Below are 16,964 nucleotides of genomic sequence, written 5' to 3'. Positions count from 1 at the left end.
ATAACACAGCCGGGACTGGAAATCATTTCCATCTGGGTACCATTAGAGTTTATCAATTGAAATTTTGGTAAAATGATGCGTACACTTTGCACAAAATTTGTACGCATGATGAAGCACTGAACACCCATGTGTGCATGTATTTTAGGTATTTCAGAATAATCTTTGCACTCACCATTGGTCTGACCTAGCCTGAATTTCCCACAAGTTCCTTTCGGGCACAAAATACACGTTTATTGTTCCTAAAACATAAATACAGTTGTGGGTCAATTGACAACACAGTCATGCATAAAAAATAAATACGGCATAATACACCACAAATGGTTAACGATCAAATGTAATGACCCGTGAAGCAAGTGAATAAGTAAGCGGTAGAAGCACAAACGCCCACAAGCATGTCTGCTCCCACCAATTCCAGTTAGTGAGCTCGCCTGGCCTCCAGTCCGCCGCCGGCTTTTATGTGCACGTGTGCGCATTATCTGTTTTGAATGAAAGAAAATGCTCATGCATCGCGCCTTCAACGAATAGCAACGACGGATGCTACCAGGAGCTTCTATGAAAGGCAAGCCCTTTGTAACAAATAAACAACATGCCGCTGGTGGATGGGAGGCTAGGAGAGCTCTTAAACCATAAGCAGCGGGAGCAGACATACCCATGAGCCTTTGCGCTTCTACTGCTTACCTAAACCACGGCAAACTTCACTGTACCTAAAACTACAAAGCATGGTGCACATTACTTTCTCCACGTGCTGGTATGTGAACCACTATGCAGTGTTTACATGCTATAGACCTACATAAAATAACTATTTCGAACAAGCATTTGACAACCATGTGCGACATAATCACTGGTACAACATGTGTAGTCACAAAATGGAATTGGATACCATTGCATCAATGCAGTTGCAGAAAAAAAAAAAATATATATATCTGTATATACATGTCTATATTGAAGAAACTTTAAACCATCGGCACATAACATTGTTTTAGAGACTGTATTGTAATTTTCCATCGCGCAAGAGAGTAACAATACAGTGCCACCCGAGTATTGCAAAGACATGAAAAGCCCGAAAAGAGCTAAAAAATGCGCCTGCAGAAAATTCTCACCCATTACATGCAACTGCAAGCTAGGTGGCCTTATGCAGGATGCAACTGTAACAATGTTCCCTTGAGAGAGTACGAAAATACTATCCAGGCACCAGGGCACCAGTGGAACTGGCTGCATGTGCCACCAGTGTGCCACTGAACAAGGATGGCCTCGATTGGGCACAAACTCATGCGCCATACACAGGAAAAGAAAAACGCCACAATTCGTAGAAGGCTAGATGTACCAAATGTGCTGTACTTGTGAAATGGCAGAATAGTTTATCACACGATACACTCCATGAAAAATCAATTTCAACACGCCTTTTGCACACATCTTACAGCAGAAATGTCACATAAATTTCAGTGGTTGGTTCACAAATTTCTCAAATTTGTGCACTGTAAAAACAATTTCCCATCCCGTTTTACAACCGAGGAAAAAGAAAGTTACTTTTTAAAAGGAGGAGGAGGAATAAACTTTCCTAAGCTGAGCCTTGGGTGCTGATGCCTCGGCACCTGCCTGATGGGAGGTTTCCTGTCGCCCAGGATACCCTGGCCTGTGCTGGTTGCACAGGTCCTCTCTGCCAGGCTATACTAGGAAAGGTCAGAGCTGGTGAGTGGTGCCACCCACTGCTCGTATGCGGTTTGGGGCTTAGGAGTAAGGGGCGGGGTTAGCTGACACCCCCACGCTGGACAATGTGTGTGGAAGGCAGAACTCACAAAAAGGAAAAACAATGCTCCCGTACTGCCACATCCACAAAGCAAGCCACTAAAGCACAGAAGTCGTATGCACAGCAGATACAGTAGTACTCCGTTAAGTGTTAACATCACAGTTCATTCGTAGGTCTTAGATGCACAGCAAAATACGCCCTCAGGGGAAAATAGCTATCGAGACAAAACAGCTGTGGACCTTTTATCTACTACACATCCCATTGGCACCAGAGTACTAGCAGTGCTCAAGACAATGCTAGACAATTCACGTGCGGCCACAGTACACCGGTCTACATACGAAAGCACCAACACTGCATCCTTAACGGCTACAAAAGAGCCACGTGGTCGGAAGCAGGCCTGCATCACAAGAAGTCTGCCTCCCATCCGTGAATGTGCCCCATGCCGCCTGGCTTCTGTCAATGCACACAAGAACCAGTATATTAAACAGGGTAGGTAGGGACAACATTCTCAACCTTCATTAAATCTGCATACATTGGGGCTGCACTACACGTGCCCTTAGATCCTCCTGCCGAACGTGGCAACAAAAGCGTCACTAGAACAGTCCGACGATAAATTGCAGCACAGAAGAAAGGAAATTTGAAATGGCCCACAAGTGATGGTGCTCCCGTGCGTGTGATAAAATTTGAAGGTAACGCAGTTTCATTCATGCAGTGGCACAATCTACAAACTGTGCTCAACTACACTATACTTCCAGCCCTAGTTAAGATAATCGGACAGGTATCACCTCAGTATATGCAACACATTACAAATATAATGGCAGGCATTAAAATAAATATTTAAGTTGCGTAAAATTTAAGAGAAAGCAACTAAATTGCCTTTTGATGAGATAATGAACGTTGAGGTGTTTTTAACTTGGCCTGGAGCTGCCGGCACCACTGGAAGGTTGAAGAGAACACGTGCAGGAAGCAAATTAGTCCTCCAAAAAAGATTTACAACTCACGCTACCCCTTTTGATTAGCATTTTACAGTGAAGCCGTCTTGTACCAGGTACTGACCGAAATTGCATGTCTATCAGGTCGTGCCGAAAAAGAATGGCACGCACTCACTCCAGAGCTAGCGTAAAATGCTCTGCAAATCTAAATCTAATGTAGGTGTCTTGAAAAAAATCAGAGAAACAGCTGCTAGGACGACTCTATCATTATGCTGAGTATCATTTACTTGTCATGGTTAGGGCACAGTGAAGTTCTAAACGTTACAGAATTACCTCCAGTGGTGGCTCAATGGCTAAGGCGCGCTGCTGAGCCCAAGGACACAGGTTCGATTCTGGCCACAATGGCTGCTTCTCTGATGGAGGCGAAAAGCGAAAAGGCCCGTGTGTTGAGGTTTCGGAGCCCGTTAAAGATCCCCTGCAGGTGGTCAAAATTAATCCGGAGCCCTCCACTATGGGGTGCGCCTCATAGCCCATACGGAGGGGGTATGGTGACAGAAAACGGCTGTAACAGAAACTATCCCAAAACAAATTATATAGCAACTAATCTAAAATTAATTCTAACGAGGCTATGTGAATGTCTTTTTATAAAATCAATATAGTAAGACACCATACATAACTCAATATTGTGATCTGCCAATACAGCTTCACTGGTCTTCCACCTTCGCAGTAGTGGAAGGGCTCAAGTTTTTGCTCATGCTCACGTTCCTTTAAAGATAACCGACTTTCTGCTTTTGCTCCGATGCAAGGAGAAAAAAGAAAAAAATTTCCGGGCCATCTCCACTAACGTGAAACCTGGGGAGGGGCGAAGCATGCAGTGTGTAAGTGTATTCTCGGCGCCTTGGCGTTTTTGCCAACGGAGGTGAAACCATTGGGGTGCAGAGGTATACAGCTTTGCTATAAAAGTATCTTGTGTTTGAAGCGCGAAGCTCTCTAGTGCGAGGTGTAGATGAGTGTCCCGGAGTTTTTATTAGTACACATTACGAAGCGCTCCAGCGCGAGGCGTAAACGAGTGTCCCGGTGTTTTAGTACGCGACTAAATGAGACAAACGAGGATTATGACGACGACGACAACGACAAAAGACGCCAACAGCCCCAGCCCCTAAGGGGATTCACACCTAAAAAAAAGCACCACTCATCTTGCGTTCCATAAATTACCCCGTTCAGCCCTCATTACCAAGCAGGTATTGTTATGAAACGCCTGCCCAGCTATTGCAAACCTTTGAGTGAAACATGTTTCCTATTTCAATTTCCAATCACTAAAACCTGCTGCTTCAACTGCAGCGTTAACCAGTGAATACAGACAAAAACATGCTGACATTTTTCTCTTCACACTACTGAGAAAAAAAAGCTAGAAAATTTGTCGGGTGATTTATCAGGTACACATCTGTGCAAGCTGAAGTAGTGCACAGGGGCAAGGAGCACGGCAGAAATGCTACACTTGCCTTTGTCACCAAAAACCACCAAGCCAACAGTGACATTCTCAATGTGTCTGCAAATTATTAAATGAGTTTTAACACTCTTTAAATAGCAGCTGACAAAAACAGACGCTATATACATGACTCCTGCTACTGGTGCTGCATGAATCCACTTCCAAAGAAATCACTAACAATGAAAGAATTTCTGGAGTAGATTTCTAGCATTATATGTGGTCTCATGACAAGTACAATAAAGTGGAGTGAAATGTATTTTCATTGCATCATACAGAAATATTACTGTGCATCACAGAATAGGCGGTGTTTCTTTTGGCGAAATGGGTGCTACTGCAACGAATACAAGTTGACGGTAATGCAGTTCCACGTATGCGTAGAAAAGCCAACAGAGCATTATCTACATGCAGCTCTTTACGGATTCAAACTCCATACTAAGACCCACCAGCATATCACAAGACTTTTCTTATACTTGGCTACGAAATTCTTCTCAGAAAGAACACACAAATATATACCACTGTATGCGAGCCTGCAGTTATTTAAAATCCTGTGTCAGGATATCACCAGGTATACACAATTATGGTGAGACCTAAAAGAGGACACACAAAAACATTTCAGTCGAATCATCTGATATTACACCATCAAGCGCAGACCATGAAAAACTATTCTGGGAAAATGGCATTCCTTCTATATGAACACGAACCACCACCGGGCCTCTCGGCAAGCAAACATCAACCACGCAAACGGACAAAAGATACAAATTGACACGTACAACTTACATCAGCCTATTGCAATGCTTCCCTCACAACCCTGGTACTCTGTTTAAATAAAGGGACCATGAAAACAAAATACAACTTTGTTCAATTTGAAAGAACTAGATTTTAGTAACTCACTCAGCTCTATTGCAGCCATGAAGGAGCTTTCTGAAACCCCCAAAATATTCAAAAACTTTCAAATTTTGTGCTGCAGTGATGCAACATGGGCTGGTGTGACGTCATGTGGGCAAGCACAAAAACCGTTATCAGAGTGCCAACTGCATGTCAGCACTCGAGTGATACAATCAAACGGACCTAGTGGCCCCACTGCAATCACCCGCTCATGTTGCCTGGCAGTGGCTGAGGTTGGTGGCCGCCAATCGCACAAGCAATATTCTGTGTTGCCATAAAGAAATCACCAGGAAATAGCTGGAAAGTTGCCACTGCTTGATATGTTTCCTTCAATATCTCAATTACTTGTTTAAAGTTCGGGATAAGTTTAGTGTCTTTGATATTGGGACGAAGCAGTTTCTTGAATGAAACATTTTGTCTTCATGGCCCCTTTAATAGGGAAAGGAAGAAGTAATTATCAAGCAAAAATCAACTTGGCAACAAAGGCACTCAATTTATGCCCAACACCAACATTACAAGCAACATAGCTCCGGCCAAAGCCACGAGTTTGCCAAACACTACAAAATTAGCGTGGCTGCAAAAATAGGTGCACATGTTCAGAAAGAAATAACCAGCCCAGCTGCAGTACACTGAACATTGACCACAATATGATGAGAGAAGCAGACCAGACACACTAAAACACTACTGCACTGTCCCTGGCAAACCGTCCGCATGCTACATATGTACACTACATTAATATATTAAGAATATGTAACATTTCCTTGTTGTAAACGTTTATAGGTACTAAAAACTAAAAACCGTACATGTCACGTTGTTAAACGCCTATAGGTACTAAAAACTAAAAACCGTACAAGTCATGTTGCTGTGGTCTTGCAGATAAACAAAGAAAACAACAACACATGCTTACTGTACTTTGTTCTCACAAAAATTCATTTGATTCAAGTCAGCCCTTCACACAATCTTACTTGGCGACAATGCCGCAGCTTTTATCAACAGTCAATACAACTGGCCTCTGACTACCCCTAGTTTCAAATGTCACTGGATGTACAACCTGCTAACCATTTTTTTTTTTGCTTGTTCAAAGGTATTTTTATATCAGGGCATTTCTTAAAAGCAAACATGGCAAACCTTCACATAGTTTCTGAAATTTCTGGAGCCAAGAGGGCAAAGCTGCAGACCCAATGCACAGAGAAGAGATAGAGAGCAACAGGGCTGGGCAAGAAGTTATTTTTTCTGGCCTAGATCCCTCCACAAATGTATGCTTGCTAAGGTCAATTTAGTAAGGGAACAATTTTAGCTTGTGAAGCAACTGTTTTAAATGTCGCTGAAGCCAGATATGGCAGTAGTACCAATGCATGGCAACGATGGCAGGGTGACAAGTTTCTGCCAGAGCCTACCATACATGCCAACAGACTTGCCTTTAAAAACAAGTCAGTCATCTCCTGTTTGCTCAAAGATACTGGGTTAGTGAAACCGGTTGCTCACTACTGCGCATAGAGTGTGCCCCATGGAAGCTGCAAATGATGCAATTTGAAGCAGCAAAAGGGAACTCCAATTTACTCATAGAGGCAGTACAGAAGAAGCCTGGCTCTGCAGCAGGCACTGACGACATGCCGCTGTACTCTGAGACACACACCACAATCATATACAGTGTGGAACTGTTCGCCACACAGCTAAGCCAATCTATGAAATGCCGGAGTGCTAGGTAGTCACGTCAGAAGCAATTTGCGAGTGGTGCAAACAAATGACTACATGTACTGCTTTCATTCCTGTAGCTAAAAGAGCAGCCAGCCCCGGGACACAATTTCGGTGTGGGAAAAGGGCCCAGCCTGTCAGCTCAAGGTTGTCTCTGATTGCGCCCACAGACCGGCTGTGAGGCCAGAAGAACCGGGAAAGACGTTGGCATGGGGGGTCCCACTAGTGGTGCGTGCGGATTCCAGCCTTTTCGAGCCGCTCCCGACGCCTCAGCCGTGGCGGGTCGGTGACCAGGAGGCCGGCCAGGTCACCAGGGTGAAGCAGGCTGTACAGGATGAGTGCCCCCTGGATGGACAGCACCCGGTCCTGGTGCTTCATGTCGTCAAAGAGGTCCCAGTACATGGAGTGCTCCCAGATGTGCTTGGTGAAGCACACCTTGCTCTTGTACAGCTTCCCTGGGGGGGGAGGAGACGGCAATGCGGAGCGTCAATAAGAAGCTTTGGCAAACATCAAGTGCGGCACTGATTTCATCTACGCACGAGGAGAGAGTCCGTGGCTCACTTGCTACATTGATGGCAAGATGGCAAGAGCCACGGCATCGAAACAACTTTCAGAGCAATTTAGTTCCCATTAGCTGTAGCCGGAAGGACACTAGCACAACTCTTAGCTCTTCCTACAAGGGACTTTGTCTGTGCTCTTGCTGCTGCATACAAATAAGCAAGATGTGAAAAAAAATTATATACATATATATCACAGTAGATTGCTTGGCAACCGAAGTATACATTATAGTGAGGTTACCAAGAAAAACACAGTTTCTTGTCAAGGTGCAGCCGGCAGGCCAGTCATTTTCAAGTATGATACAAGCGACTGAAAACGTAAGGGGGTGCAGCCTGAATGCAAAGTACTGAACTAAAAAAAAGGCACACAATACATCGAGAAATGAGAAAAATGCCAGCAGGCTCTTCCCCACAAGCAAGGACAAGAACCACCTTCAAGAAAGAGGAGAACGCACCTCTCAGACTGTAAATGTTGCCCAACCATGCTCATCTTTCTTTAGGCTAGTTCATGTTGGTGGGGAGGAGCCTGACGGCCAATTTTTGTGGGTTTTTGCCATCTCACTTTTGTTTTGTGCCTCTTTAAAGTAGGCAACCATGCATCTGTTGTGCACCCCCTTATCTAACTTGCCATTTTCAGCCACTTGTATCAATCTTTAAAAAGGTTGGCCATGCAGCCCAAAAACATCGTAATGAACGTTTTTTCTGGTGACTTGATTACACGCACACAACCGATATTTTGTTCTTTCTTTTTTTATTGAGAAATCTGCGAAACCATTCAGATTGCAAACTGCAACAGAAAAATTATTGCGAAGATTGTTCGATCATTGAATCCAATATGCTTTGTATCCAATATTCCAATTTTTATCCAATATACCATTGTATCCAATATGCCTTGATTGAGAAAAAGTCCTTTAAAAACGAATTTAAGAACTTTGATTAAGAAGGAGGTTTACTGCCTGGCTGTACAAAATTTGCATCTCCATACTAAGTATTATCAACATAAATCAAAATTTAAAAAACTGGCGCAAGCATACGCTTGTAAACTTGAAGAGAACAGAAAACGGAAAACGGCATTATGAAGACAGAAGTCCTACCGTGTTTGCATCGCAGTAACTTCAAACACGCCAAAAAATAACTTCAATACTAACAGAGCTAAATTTGTGACGTTCTGCAACGCAGCGCTGATGAAAGTAGGTAAATTTGTGGCACCCGAACGATTCCAGCCGCTGTACTTTCACGTTGTGCACGGTCATCAAAAAGCAGTTTGCCGCCACTGACATCCCTCCCGAAACTTCAACCTGGGCCTGGACAGCGACTCCCATTCATCCTAAACTGATTCTGTACAGCTTTCAACCGTTCCGTTTGCAGGTACATAGGGTAAAAAGTGCAACTCAACGTCATAATAGTGCATTTACTGCAGCAACGCAGCTGTACCATATTGGCGCAAAATGATGGTGTCTAACAATTACAGCTAGCCTTAATTATAAATAATTTGGAGGCCAAAGTGACCAATAAAGAACGACCCCTTAGAAATGATTACGCGTTTCAACGGGTTTATTTTTTTTTTTCTCCCTGGAGAACTGACAGCCATCGTACCAACCATTGCGTCACAAATCACGAACGACAACGGCAAATTTGTAATATGCTTACCACAGATGCTACAGTTAATGCCTCCCACAGACTTGTTACAGGTATCCTCCTTCAGCATTGTGACAATTCCTTGAAGGTTGAGACTCCTGTCAACAACGGTGCCATCACTCGAAAACTTGGAACGCTGAGAGTCGTTCTTCAGGCGTCTCGACCTGAGTTCTTGGTCTTGCGGACAAGTATTCGTCCGCATTTTCAGCCTAAAATGCGTGACATAGATAGGAGGGAAAAAAAAACGACCTCAATCGTTCCTGACGCGCCGCTGTTGCGACAATCAAGAAGCCATACACCAGCCACACTACCACAGAACAGGGAGGATTACACTACGAATACTGCCGTAGTCAAAGCATTCGGCAAAACACGACAATCAGGGATTGTGTTGGCCTCCTCAATTTACCTGTCCTGGTTTGCCCGCAGGCAGTTCGGGGGCTACCCTCGGACTGAAAACGCACGTAAAAACGAGTGCGATGTCACGGCAAACATATCTGCTGGCAAATCGAAAACGCCCAACGGTACAAACGTTGCCAGTGCACTACTTTTCATCCACGAACCAACAAGAGAAGTTCAAGTGCTTTGGCAATAAAACTACAGTTACAGACTAGTTACCATGAAATTGAGATATTTTGAGCAAGCAGAATTGGCAGCATTTTATTTGCCATGTTCAGACAGTAAAACATTTTTAAATGAAAGAAAAAAAATAATCTTTACTGCACAAACACAAAGTAAATTTAAGGCTGTTCTGTTGCTTTTGGCTGACTATTAGCATCCTCGATTAACCGCACCGGTGCACACCGGGGCACACCGGTGCGCCTTTTCATCCTCGATAAACCGCACCGGTGTGCACCGTCCGTCCTCGATAAACCGGGGCGCACCGTCGCGGGGCAATTTTCGGTTGCACCGTCGCGCACCAAGAGAGTCGACGGTGCGCCGGGGCGCAATCCCGAGATGCATCGCGGACGACGCCGGCGAAGGGGCTTCCTCCGCCGTCTGCTGCAGCGACGGCGCATCGCCGCACTCGTGTCAAGGCGGGAGGAGCTGTGTATTGTTGCTGACAAGGATGGCGTGCTTGTGAATTCATCGGGCAACGATGCGACAGGCTCCTAACTGGCGGTAACAACGGCCAGAGATTGTAAATGAGGACGCGAACTTCGTGTACTTCAAAGACGGCTGCATGCATTGCCAGACAGTTGGGGATTGACATTCGTTTCGTTCGATCGAATTATCATGAGCTGTCACCGGAGTGCCTAGACGATGAAGACCTACTTGTTTTGCTGTAACGGAAGGGCGGAACAAAGCAGGCACTCGCATTATGGCTCAAACGAAGATAAGAAGCAGCTTGTATGTAGCTGTTTAGTGGAAGTGGTGCGGGTACGTTGTTCCGCATGTGTGACGGATTTAAGTTGTGCGTACATATAATCATTGGCCTTCAATAAATACCACTTTCTAATAGCGCTGTGTCTCATTACAGTGCTGTATTGCTACTTGTGAACGTTTTTAATAGTTGATTTCTTAGATTAAGAGATGGCGCCTGGGTAGAACCGCCCCGTTTGTCCTCGATCAACGCTCCGTGCCGGTACGCACCGTCGTGGGGCACTGTGCACCGCGCCGGTTTTGGGGGCAACACCGGTGCGTGTTTATCGAGGACGCTATATATTTCTTACAAAATCTGCATTTTGTAAGAAACTTTATCGCTAGCTTTCGCTAGCAGCGTATCCAAGACGCCAACTTCAAATCCAAATCAATCCAAAAACGGGCACGCCTGACCGCTTGCGCGCTTGTGTCGCTTGTGTGCGTGGCAGGTAGCTCACAGCTGTCAGATCTTGGGCTCGTACCTGAGTAGTTTGACGTTCGTGAGTGTCGCTTGCACCTCAATAATGGGAGACACTGAAAATCTTAAGGATGTTTTGGAGAACCTTAAGGCCGAAGTGGCGCGTTTAAGGGAAATAGAAGCAGTTCTCAAACCGCGTGAAAAACTTGCTGAGATGAGCTCGGAGGTGGTAGACTCAAATCCGTACAGGTGAGTTTCGCTTTGATGTTTGGCTTAAATGTTGAATATTTCTATAGGAAAATTGTGTGAAACCCTCTTTTTTATCTCTTGCTCTTTAGTCTGCATCACCGCGGAGATTCGCTTTTATAATTATAACTGTTCTCCTTAACAGGTTCCTACCTTGTCAATATTGTTTTAGAAAGTATCCTAATAGTCCAAGCAATGTTATTCTGGGTTTGCTTACTTTCGTCAGCAGCTGAAACTACAGCATGATTATCCATTTCCGTTACAATGGGATATAAGGCGTTGCAATGCTTTTTTTAGACACTTCAATATTTTACCTTTAGGCACAGCGCTTTCTAAATCGCATTCGCGTTGGGGCCCAAATCTCGCATAAAAAATAGCTCGTCTATTAGATTTTAACGCCAAGGTTGGCGGCAGGACGTGTCTGGCTATTTCGCGATGAAACAAAGTCCAGCTTTTGTCCGTCACAAAAAAACACGAAAGCCGATGCTGTTAAAGATTAAAGATGCCTGAATACACAAACCTTGGGTTTTGTGCGATTGCCAATTATGGAGGCAAATGCTGCCCATCATTTCGTTGTTTGGATAAACAGTGCTGTCTTCGGGTGCAATTTGGGCCCGAACGAGTGAGTGCTTCTGGGGAAATTTTTGTTTTAAAAGGCCTGTAAAAGGTTGTGAAACCCCTGCGTAGCTACAGGTGCGAATACACTTTTAACAATGACCCTGTGCACATTAACCACATCATTGTATTATGTGTTTTTCATTTTCAGCCGCCTGATGGCCTTGAAGCGTATGGGTGTCGTCGATAATTATGAGGCAAGTTACTATGTGTGAGATGTATCCACATTTTAAGTTAAAATATTCGCTGTGTCTAAAGGCACATCAGACATGCCCTGATCCCAGAAGCCAAAGATACGTTGCATGCATGTGGATTACAGAGGACATTGGTCATACTTAGTGATGTTCTGTACTGTGGAGAAAAATTCCCATTTCTATTCCCTATAAAAAATTCCCTAGTTTTAGCATATTCTCCCCGCAGGTTTGTCACGAATTCCCTGAAAATTTTCTTGTGTTCTCCTTTTGCAGCTGATACATCTTTACATGCATTCCTGTTTGCTTTTGAGTGTTAGCCAGCATTACCTATGTCTATTTGTGTAGCCTTCTGGACGCAGACGGCGTTCAGGAAATCGGAGTTTCGGCATGAATTTCACACTACCTACATCTGCCGCTCAGCAGCATTTGACTAAGCGTTCCATGTTTTGCACTGAACAGCATGCTTACTTTGCAAGGTAAAACTCTAAATTAAAACTGCCGGTAAAAAAAAGAACAAGGCATTGTTAGGTAATTGAGGAAATTTTAGCTCTGCTCCGGGACTGCTGGTGCCATCTCTTGTTGACAGCACACGGTATAAGGTGCACCTGAAATACTTTTTGTATATTGTGCAGGAATACATGCGAACAGGCTTCAGCCGTGGCCACTTCCTGCTTTACTAGCTCTTTCTCATGCAGTATTCTTTCCTTTATGCTCCCTCCTGTTTTATGAACTGGGTTGGAGGCAGTCTTGGATGCTTGTGGCTTGCGGTAACACGACTGTGGATATTTGAAAATAAATCCGAGGAAGTGGTAAGGGAACTTTTTTTTTAAAGAAAACAATGTACTGAATGATTCAAGGTCTGGTTTACTGGGATTATTTATCCTTTTTACTTAAAAAACAATTCCTAAAATTCCCTGCATCTACTAAAGATGCCCTTTTTTCCTTCTTGGCCAAAATTACAACCGAAAATTCCCAGAAAAAGGGAACCCGCATGGAACATCACTGGTCATACCTGGGACTGGAAGTCTAAAGATGTGTCGGATAGAGTCAGCGCCAATCCGTCAGACACACTCGCTGGTGTATCCTGAGAAGTCCAGAGGTGCTACATCTCGCCGTCCACTTCACAGCTCACGTTGAGAGCAGTCTGTTGATTTTTACTGAACTATCCAAACAACTTCTGCTGACAGACTAGGCAGAGTCACTGTTAATTATTTTTTTACTATTCCCTGCTTAGATGTACCTGGTACGACCATCATACCATGGACACAGCAATCCCACTCCCAACTGCGTCTGACATACCACTTGTACATTAGACGTACCTTTAGACACATCGTGAAAAATGGCGTGGTCACATTCGCTGTCCCTGTGCAAAGTGGGTGAAGAGTGGTAGCTTTTCTTGGGCTCGCTTCCGTTGCAGATGTGACTTGTATCCCATTAATTGCACATCTTTTTTATTGAGGGGATATTTCAAGTTAGCATCTGTTTAAAAAGTGTCTGTTTTAAGCTGTGCCACAGCATATGCACGGGGCCTGTAATGTGCCTACGCCGCTATGTTTATTGTCTGTTTTCAAAAGTGCCCTATTTTCAAGCCGAGTGGTATTTTGTGATGAGGCACACACAAAGCAGACATCCCTGATCTTCTTGCAATGCCGGGCATGGTACGAAGCTTAGTTAGGTAACATCTACTGCCACACGATGCAGCTGCCTCCATGCAGTGGCCCCCTAGGCAGGTGCACAATCTGCTGCCATTTGCATGTCCTAGCTGTAATTTTGTGGCGACACCTGGTGAGGCAGGACTTCCCATTGGTGCCATGCAGCATAGGAGATGCTGCCAAGCCTTGAGGATTTCAAAGACATACACAGGACATAATTTTCCCCCACACCTTCCCACATTCAAAACAGTCAGCTTCGTTGTGCCCAATAAATCTGATCTAGAGTGCTTTTCCTTTGCCTTCAGGCCATCAGGACTTACACAGTAGCCATCGTTGGTGTTGGTGGCGTCGGGAGTGTGACTGCTGAGATGCTGACAAGGTGTGGTGTTGGAAAGGTATGCCTTTTGTCTATGCCTTTGTAGTGTGACTGACAGAGTGTGGTGCAATTTATAAGCAGCCTTGTAGACAGTTTAAGGAGCAGTAGATGGCAAAGCAACACAAATTCTTGAGGGCAGCCTCTGCTAACTGCTTTGGATGGAATAACCCAAACGTACAATCAGCGTGCACTGCATCATTCCGCAGAACGCAAATGGCCGAAATGCAGAAAAAATGTGTAGGGGGGCTGGCTCTCTACTTATGCAAAGAAGCTTAGTGAAATAGCACGGTGCACTCACATTGTAAAGCAGATTAGGGGGCCTACCATATGCATGCAGAATCTAGTAGGATAGTGTAATACTGCTGATGCATCACAAGCGTTTGCCAAACAATGGTACATCTAAGGATGAGATGGCACAGTTGTCGTTTTCAGAAGGTCAACTGTGTAAGTACTCTGTGTCGAGTACAATTTCACATGTTAAGTTCTCAAGCTGTCTACGATGCCGTTGTCGCGAAAATTACTGTCCTGCATAGCCTTCATGTTTGCCATCTACTTGAGGATTTGAAATGCTCTGGGAGGTGGTGGATAATGTACTGTTGACCGCAATGTTTAGGGCCAGAAGTAAAGGGAACCCAAGAGTGAGCAGTGTTCATTGTGCATCTCAGTGCCGTTCACCTAGCAACACATTGTGAACTGAGAAACAAAGACTGCAGAAGGGCACTTATTCAGACTATTGGGAGGTGTGGTGCTCTGAATTGTTGTTTTATTCATGGCTGGGCAGTCGTAACCACTTCTAAAGCACACCACTAGGCAAGTTTTTATGAAGATGCCAGACTGCTTGGAGCAAGTCATGTAGCTGTGCATGCATGCTTCCTGTGCAAAACATGTTTTTTTTTTTTTTTCAGCACCTATGTGAGCTGAACAGGGCATGCTTGCAACATCTGCACATTTTCTATAGCTTTTATTCTAGCGAGCTTAAAGCCTGGAAGGATGCACTCTGTTTTATTAGTTTTTATTGCTCATATAATGGCTTGCGGGGACAGTGCTAGTTCCTAGCTTCAGAAGAAAAATGTATAGATCTTTCTTTTGCTAACACTTCAAAACGTATAATGGTCAGTGTTCTTTTTCGTTCACAGCTTATTTTGTTCGACTACGATAAGGTTGAGCTTGCCAACATGAACAGGCTGTTCTTCCAGCCGCACCAAGCGGGTAAGAGCAAGGTGGAAGCAGCCGCCAAGACATTGGAGTACGTACATGTCACACTTGTGCACGTCAAGCATGTTTTCATGCTAGTCTGGTTGCAAGCTCTTTGGCCATCTCAAACATTGCCCTTTCAACTTCCCTTACAGGTTTATCAACCCTGATGTAGAGTTTGAAACTTACAACTACAATATTACTACTGTTGACAATTTCCAGCATTTCATGGACACTATAAGGTAAGATACTGTTATCCTGATCATTGTGCTGAAACAGCTATTAGCTATGCAAAAAAAGTTTTGCTTGTGTATGACCTTCTGAAATACTACGAGATAAATTTGTGGCCTGCTGGGGCTTATGATATACTTTTGATGGCAGCATTCTTCACTCATTGTGTCTAATGCTTTCTGCTGCTGAACACAAGGTTCCCAGCTGCCACAGCCACTGCAGCCATATTTCTGATGGAGGCGAAATGCATAAGGGCCGTATGCACTATGTTCGGTGCAATTCAGGAAACCCCTGGGACGTCTCAGTTAGTACGCAGTCTTTCGTTCTGTGCACTCCTCCGCCATAAACAAGGATTTGAATTGATGGCAATACAGTTCAAAAAACGTGAACACAAGGGCAGTACAGAGGCGCCTGCCTAGTAAGATATTAATGCACGGCAAAAAACATCAGGTGGCTAGATTAACTTATAGCATCCTCAATAAACAGCACTGGTGTGCACCGTCTGTCCTTGCTAAACCGGGGCGCACTGTCGCGGGATAATTTTTGGTTGCCCCGTCACAGACCGAGAGAGTCGACAGAACGCCGGGGTGCAGTCCCGAAATGCATCGCGAAGGCCGCCGAGGAAGCGGCTGCGTCCACTGTCTGCTGCAGCGACGGTGCGTCAATGCACTCGCGTGAAGGCAAAAACGGCTCTTGCGAATTCATCAGACAGCGATTTGACGAGCTCAGAACGGGCGCTAAAAATGGCCAAAGATAGCATATGAGCACACAAACATGTACCTATGTGCCGTGTAGAAGTTTTACTGCAAAAAGGGCGGCATGGCGAGCCTTTAGGAGTAAATATTGGAGCTTTGCATTCGTTTTGTTCAAATGAGGTTTCACTAACAGTCACTGGAGTGCCTAGGCCACGAAGGGCCTACATATTTTGCTGTAGCTGAGGGACAGGTCACGACTGCAGGCCCTCGCGTTGTTGTGGCTCCCAGAATATGAGAAACAGCTTGAAGGGGGCCGTTTAGTAGGAGTACGTTGTCGCACGTGTTTGAGAAATATAGGTTGTGTGGTAACTTTCAATAAATGTCAGTTTGTAGCAGTGCTGTGTCTTATTGAGCTCCTTTGTTGGAACTTGTCAACGCTGTCACAAGTTGCTCTCATAGGCTAAGAAATGGCGCTAGTGTAGAACCGCTCAGTTTGTCCCTGATCAACGCTCCGTGCCTGTGCGCACCGTCGTGGGGCACTGTGCACTGCGTCGGTTTTGGGGGCAACCCTAGTACATGTTTATCGAAGGTGCTGTTAGAAGCCAGGTCTAGATTTTTCACTTTTAGTTGAGTGCGCATGTTTCAGAACAATATTTGGTATTGCTGAAAGATAAAAAAAAAAAGAACAGCAGAGTACGCATCCTACGACGACATCAAAAAGCAAGGTGTGGTGGAATCTCGCAAAATGGGAATGGACAGTACAAAGAGTGGCTACACGGACAAGCGCTGCACTTGTCCATGTAGCCACTCTTTTCGTCCTAGTAAGATGCGATTTGTTTGTCAGGAATTCTGTTGTCTGAGGGTGCTTTTTGTTAAAGGGTTGTGTACATTCAAATAACTATGAGGCTGTGCTTCCATTTGAGAGACTGTTCTGCCTATTGTTGTGCACTGCTGTTGCAATGAGCTCCACAGCAGGCCTTGTTACTTCATTGCACATGAGTGTGTTCTCTGCACAAGGCTTTACTTAGTATGTGACCATTC

General features: G+C 44.7%; 2 protein-coding genes across 3 annotated transcripts in view; one reads left to right on the top strand and one right to left on the bottom strand.

Annotated features, from left to right (window-relative positions):
* Nucleotides 1-209: 209 nt before the first annotated feature.
* Nucleotides 210-9,248, bottom strand: LOC144155762 (uncharacterized). The gene is made up of 2 exons (XM_077687400.1): nt 8,956-9,248; nt 210-7,203 (listed from the first exon to the last, which is right to left on the bottom strand). Exons 1-2 carry the CDS (start codon nt 9,143-9,145, stop codon nt 6,971-6,973), a joined length of 423 nt encoding a protein of 140 aa, XP_077543526.1. The 5' UTR covers nt 9,146-9,248; the 3' UTR covers nt 210-6,970.
* Nucleotides 9,249-10,720: 1,472 nt separating this feature from the next.
* The window catches only part of Uba5 (Ubiquitin-like activating enzyme 5), a 32,556-nt gene continuing 26,312 nt past the window's right edge, over nt 10,721-16,964 (top strand). For both annotated transcript variants that reach the window (XM_077687396.1, XM_077687397.1), the window contains exons 1-5: nt 10,721-10,969; nt 11,733-11,778; nt 13,733-13,822; nt 14,940-15,049; nt 15,153-15,239. In XM_077687396.1, coding sequence (XP_077543522.1) covers nt 10,827-10,969; nt 11,733-11,778; nt 13,733-13,822; nt 14,940-15,049; nt 15,153-15,239 — 476 coding nt within the window. In that variant the 5' untranslated portion in view covers nt 10,721-10,826. The remainder of the gene's footprint in view (nt 10,970-11,732; nt 11,779-13,732; nt 13,823-14,939; nt 15,050-15,152; nt 15,240-16,964) is intronic.

This window comes from Haemaphysalis longicornis, unplaced genomic scaffold, assembly GCF_048455015.1.
Source record: "Haemaphysalis longicornis isolate Haplotype H1 unplaced genomic scaffold, Haemaphysalis longicornis Haplotype H1 scaffold_1, whole genome shotgun sequence".
Classification (NCBI taxonomy): domain Eukaryota; kingdom Metazoa; phylum Arthropoda; class Arachnida; order Ixodida; family Ixodidae; genus Haemaphysalis; species Haemaphysalis longicornis.
Note: the sequence above shows the minus strand (reverse complement) of the source record. Positions and strands in the feature narration are given on the sequence as shown.

Excerpts from the sequence above, each read along its gene's own strand:
- LOC144155762 (XM_077687400.1), bottom strand. The coding sequence starts at position 9,145 with ATGCGGACGAATACTTGTCCGCAAGACCAAGAACTCAGGTCGAGACGC. Across the intron at positions 7,204-8,955 it reads CATTAACTGTAGCATCTGTG|GGAAGCTGTACAAGAGCAAG; the intron begins GTAAGCATATTA and ends CTCCCCCCCCAG.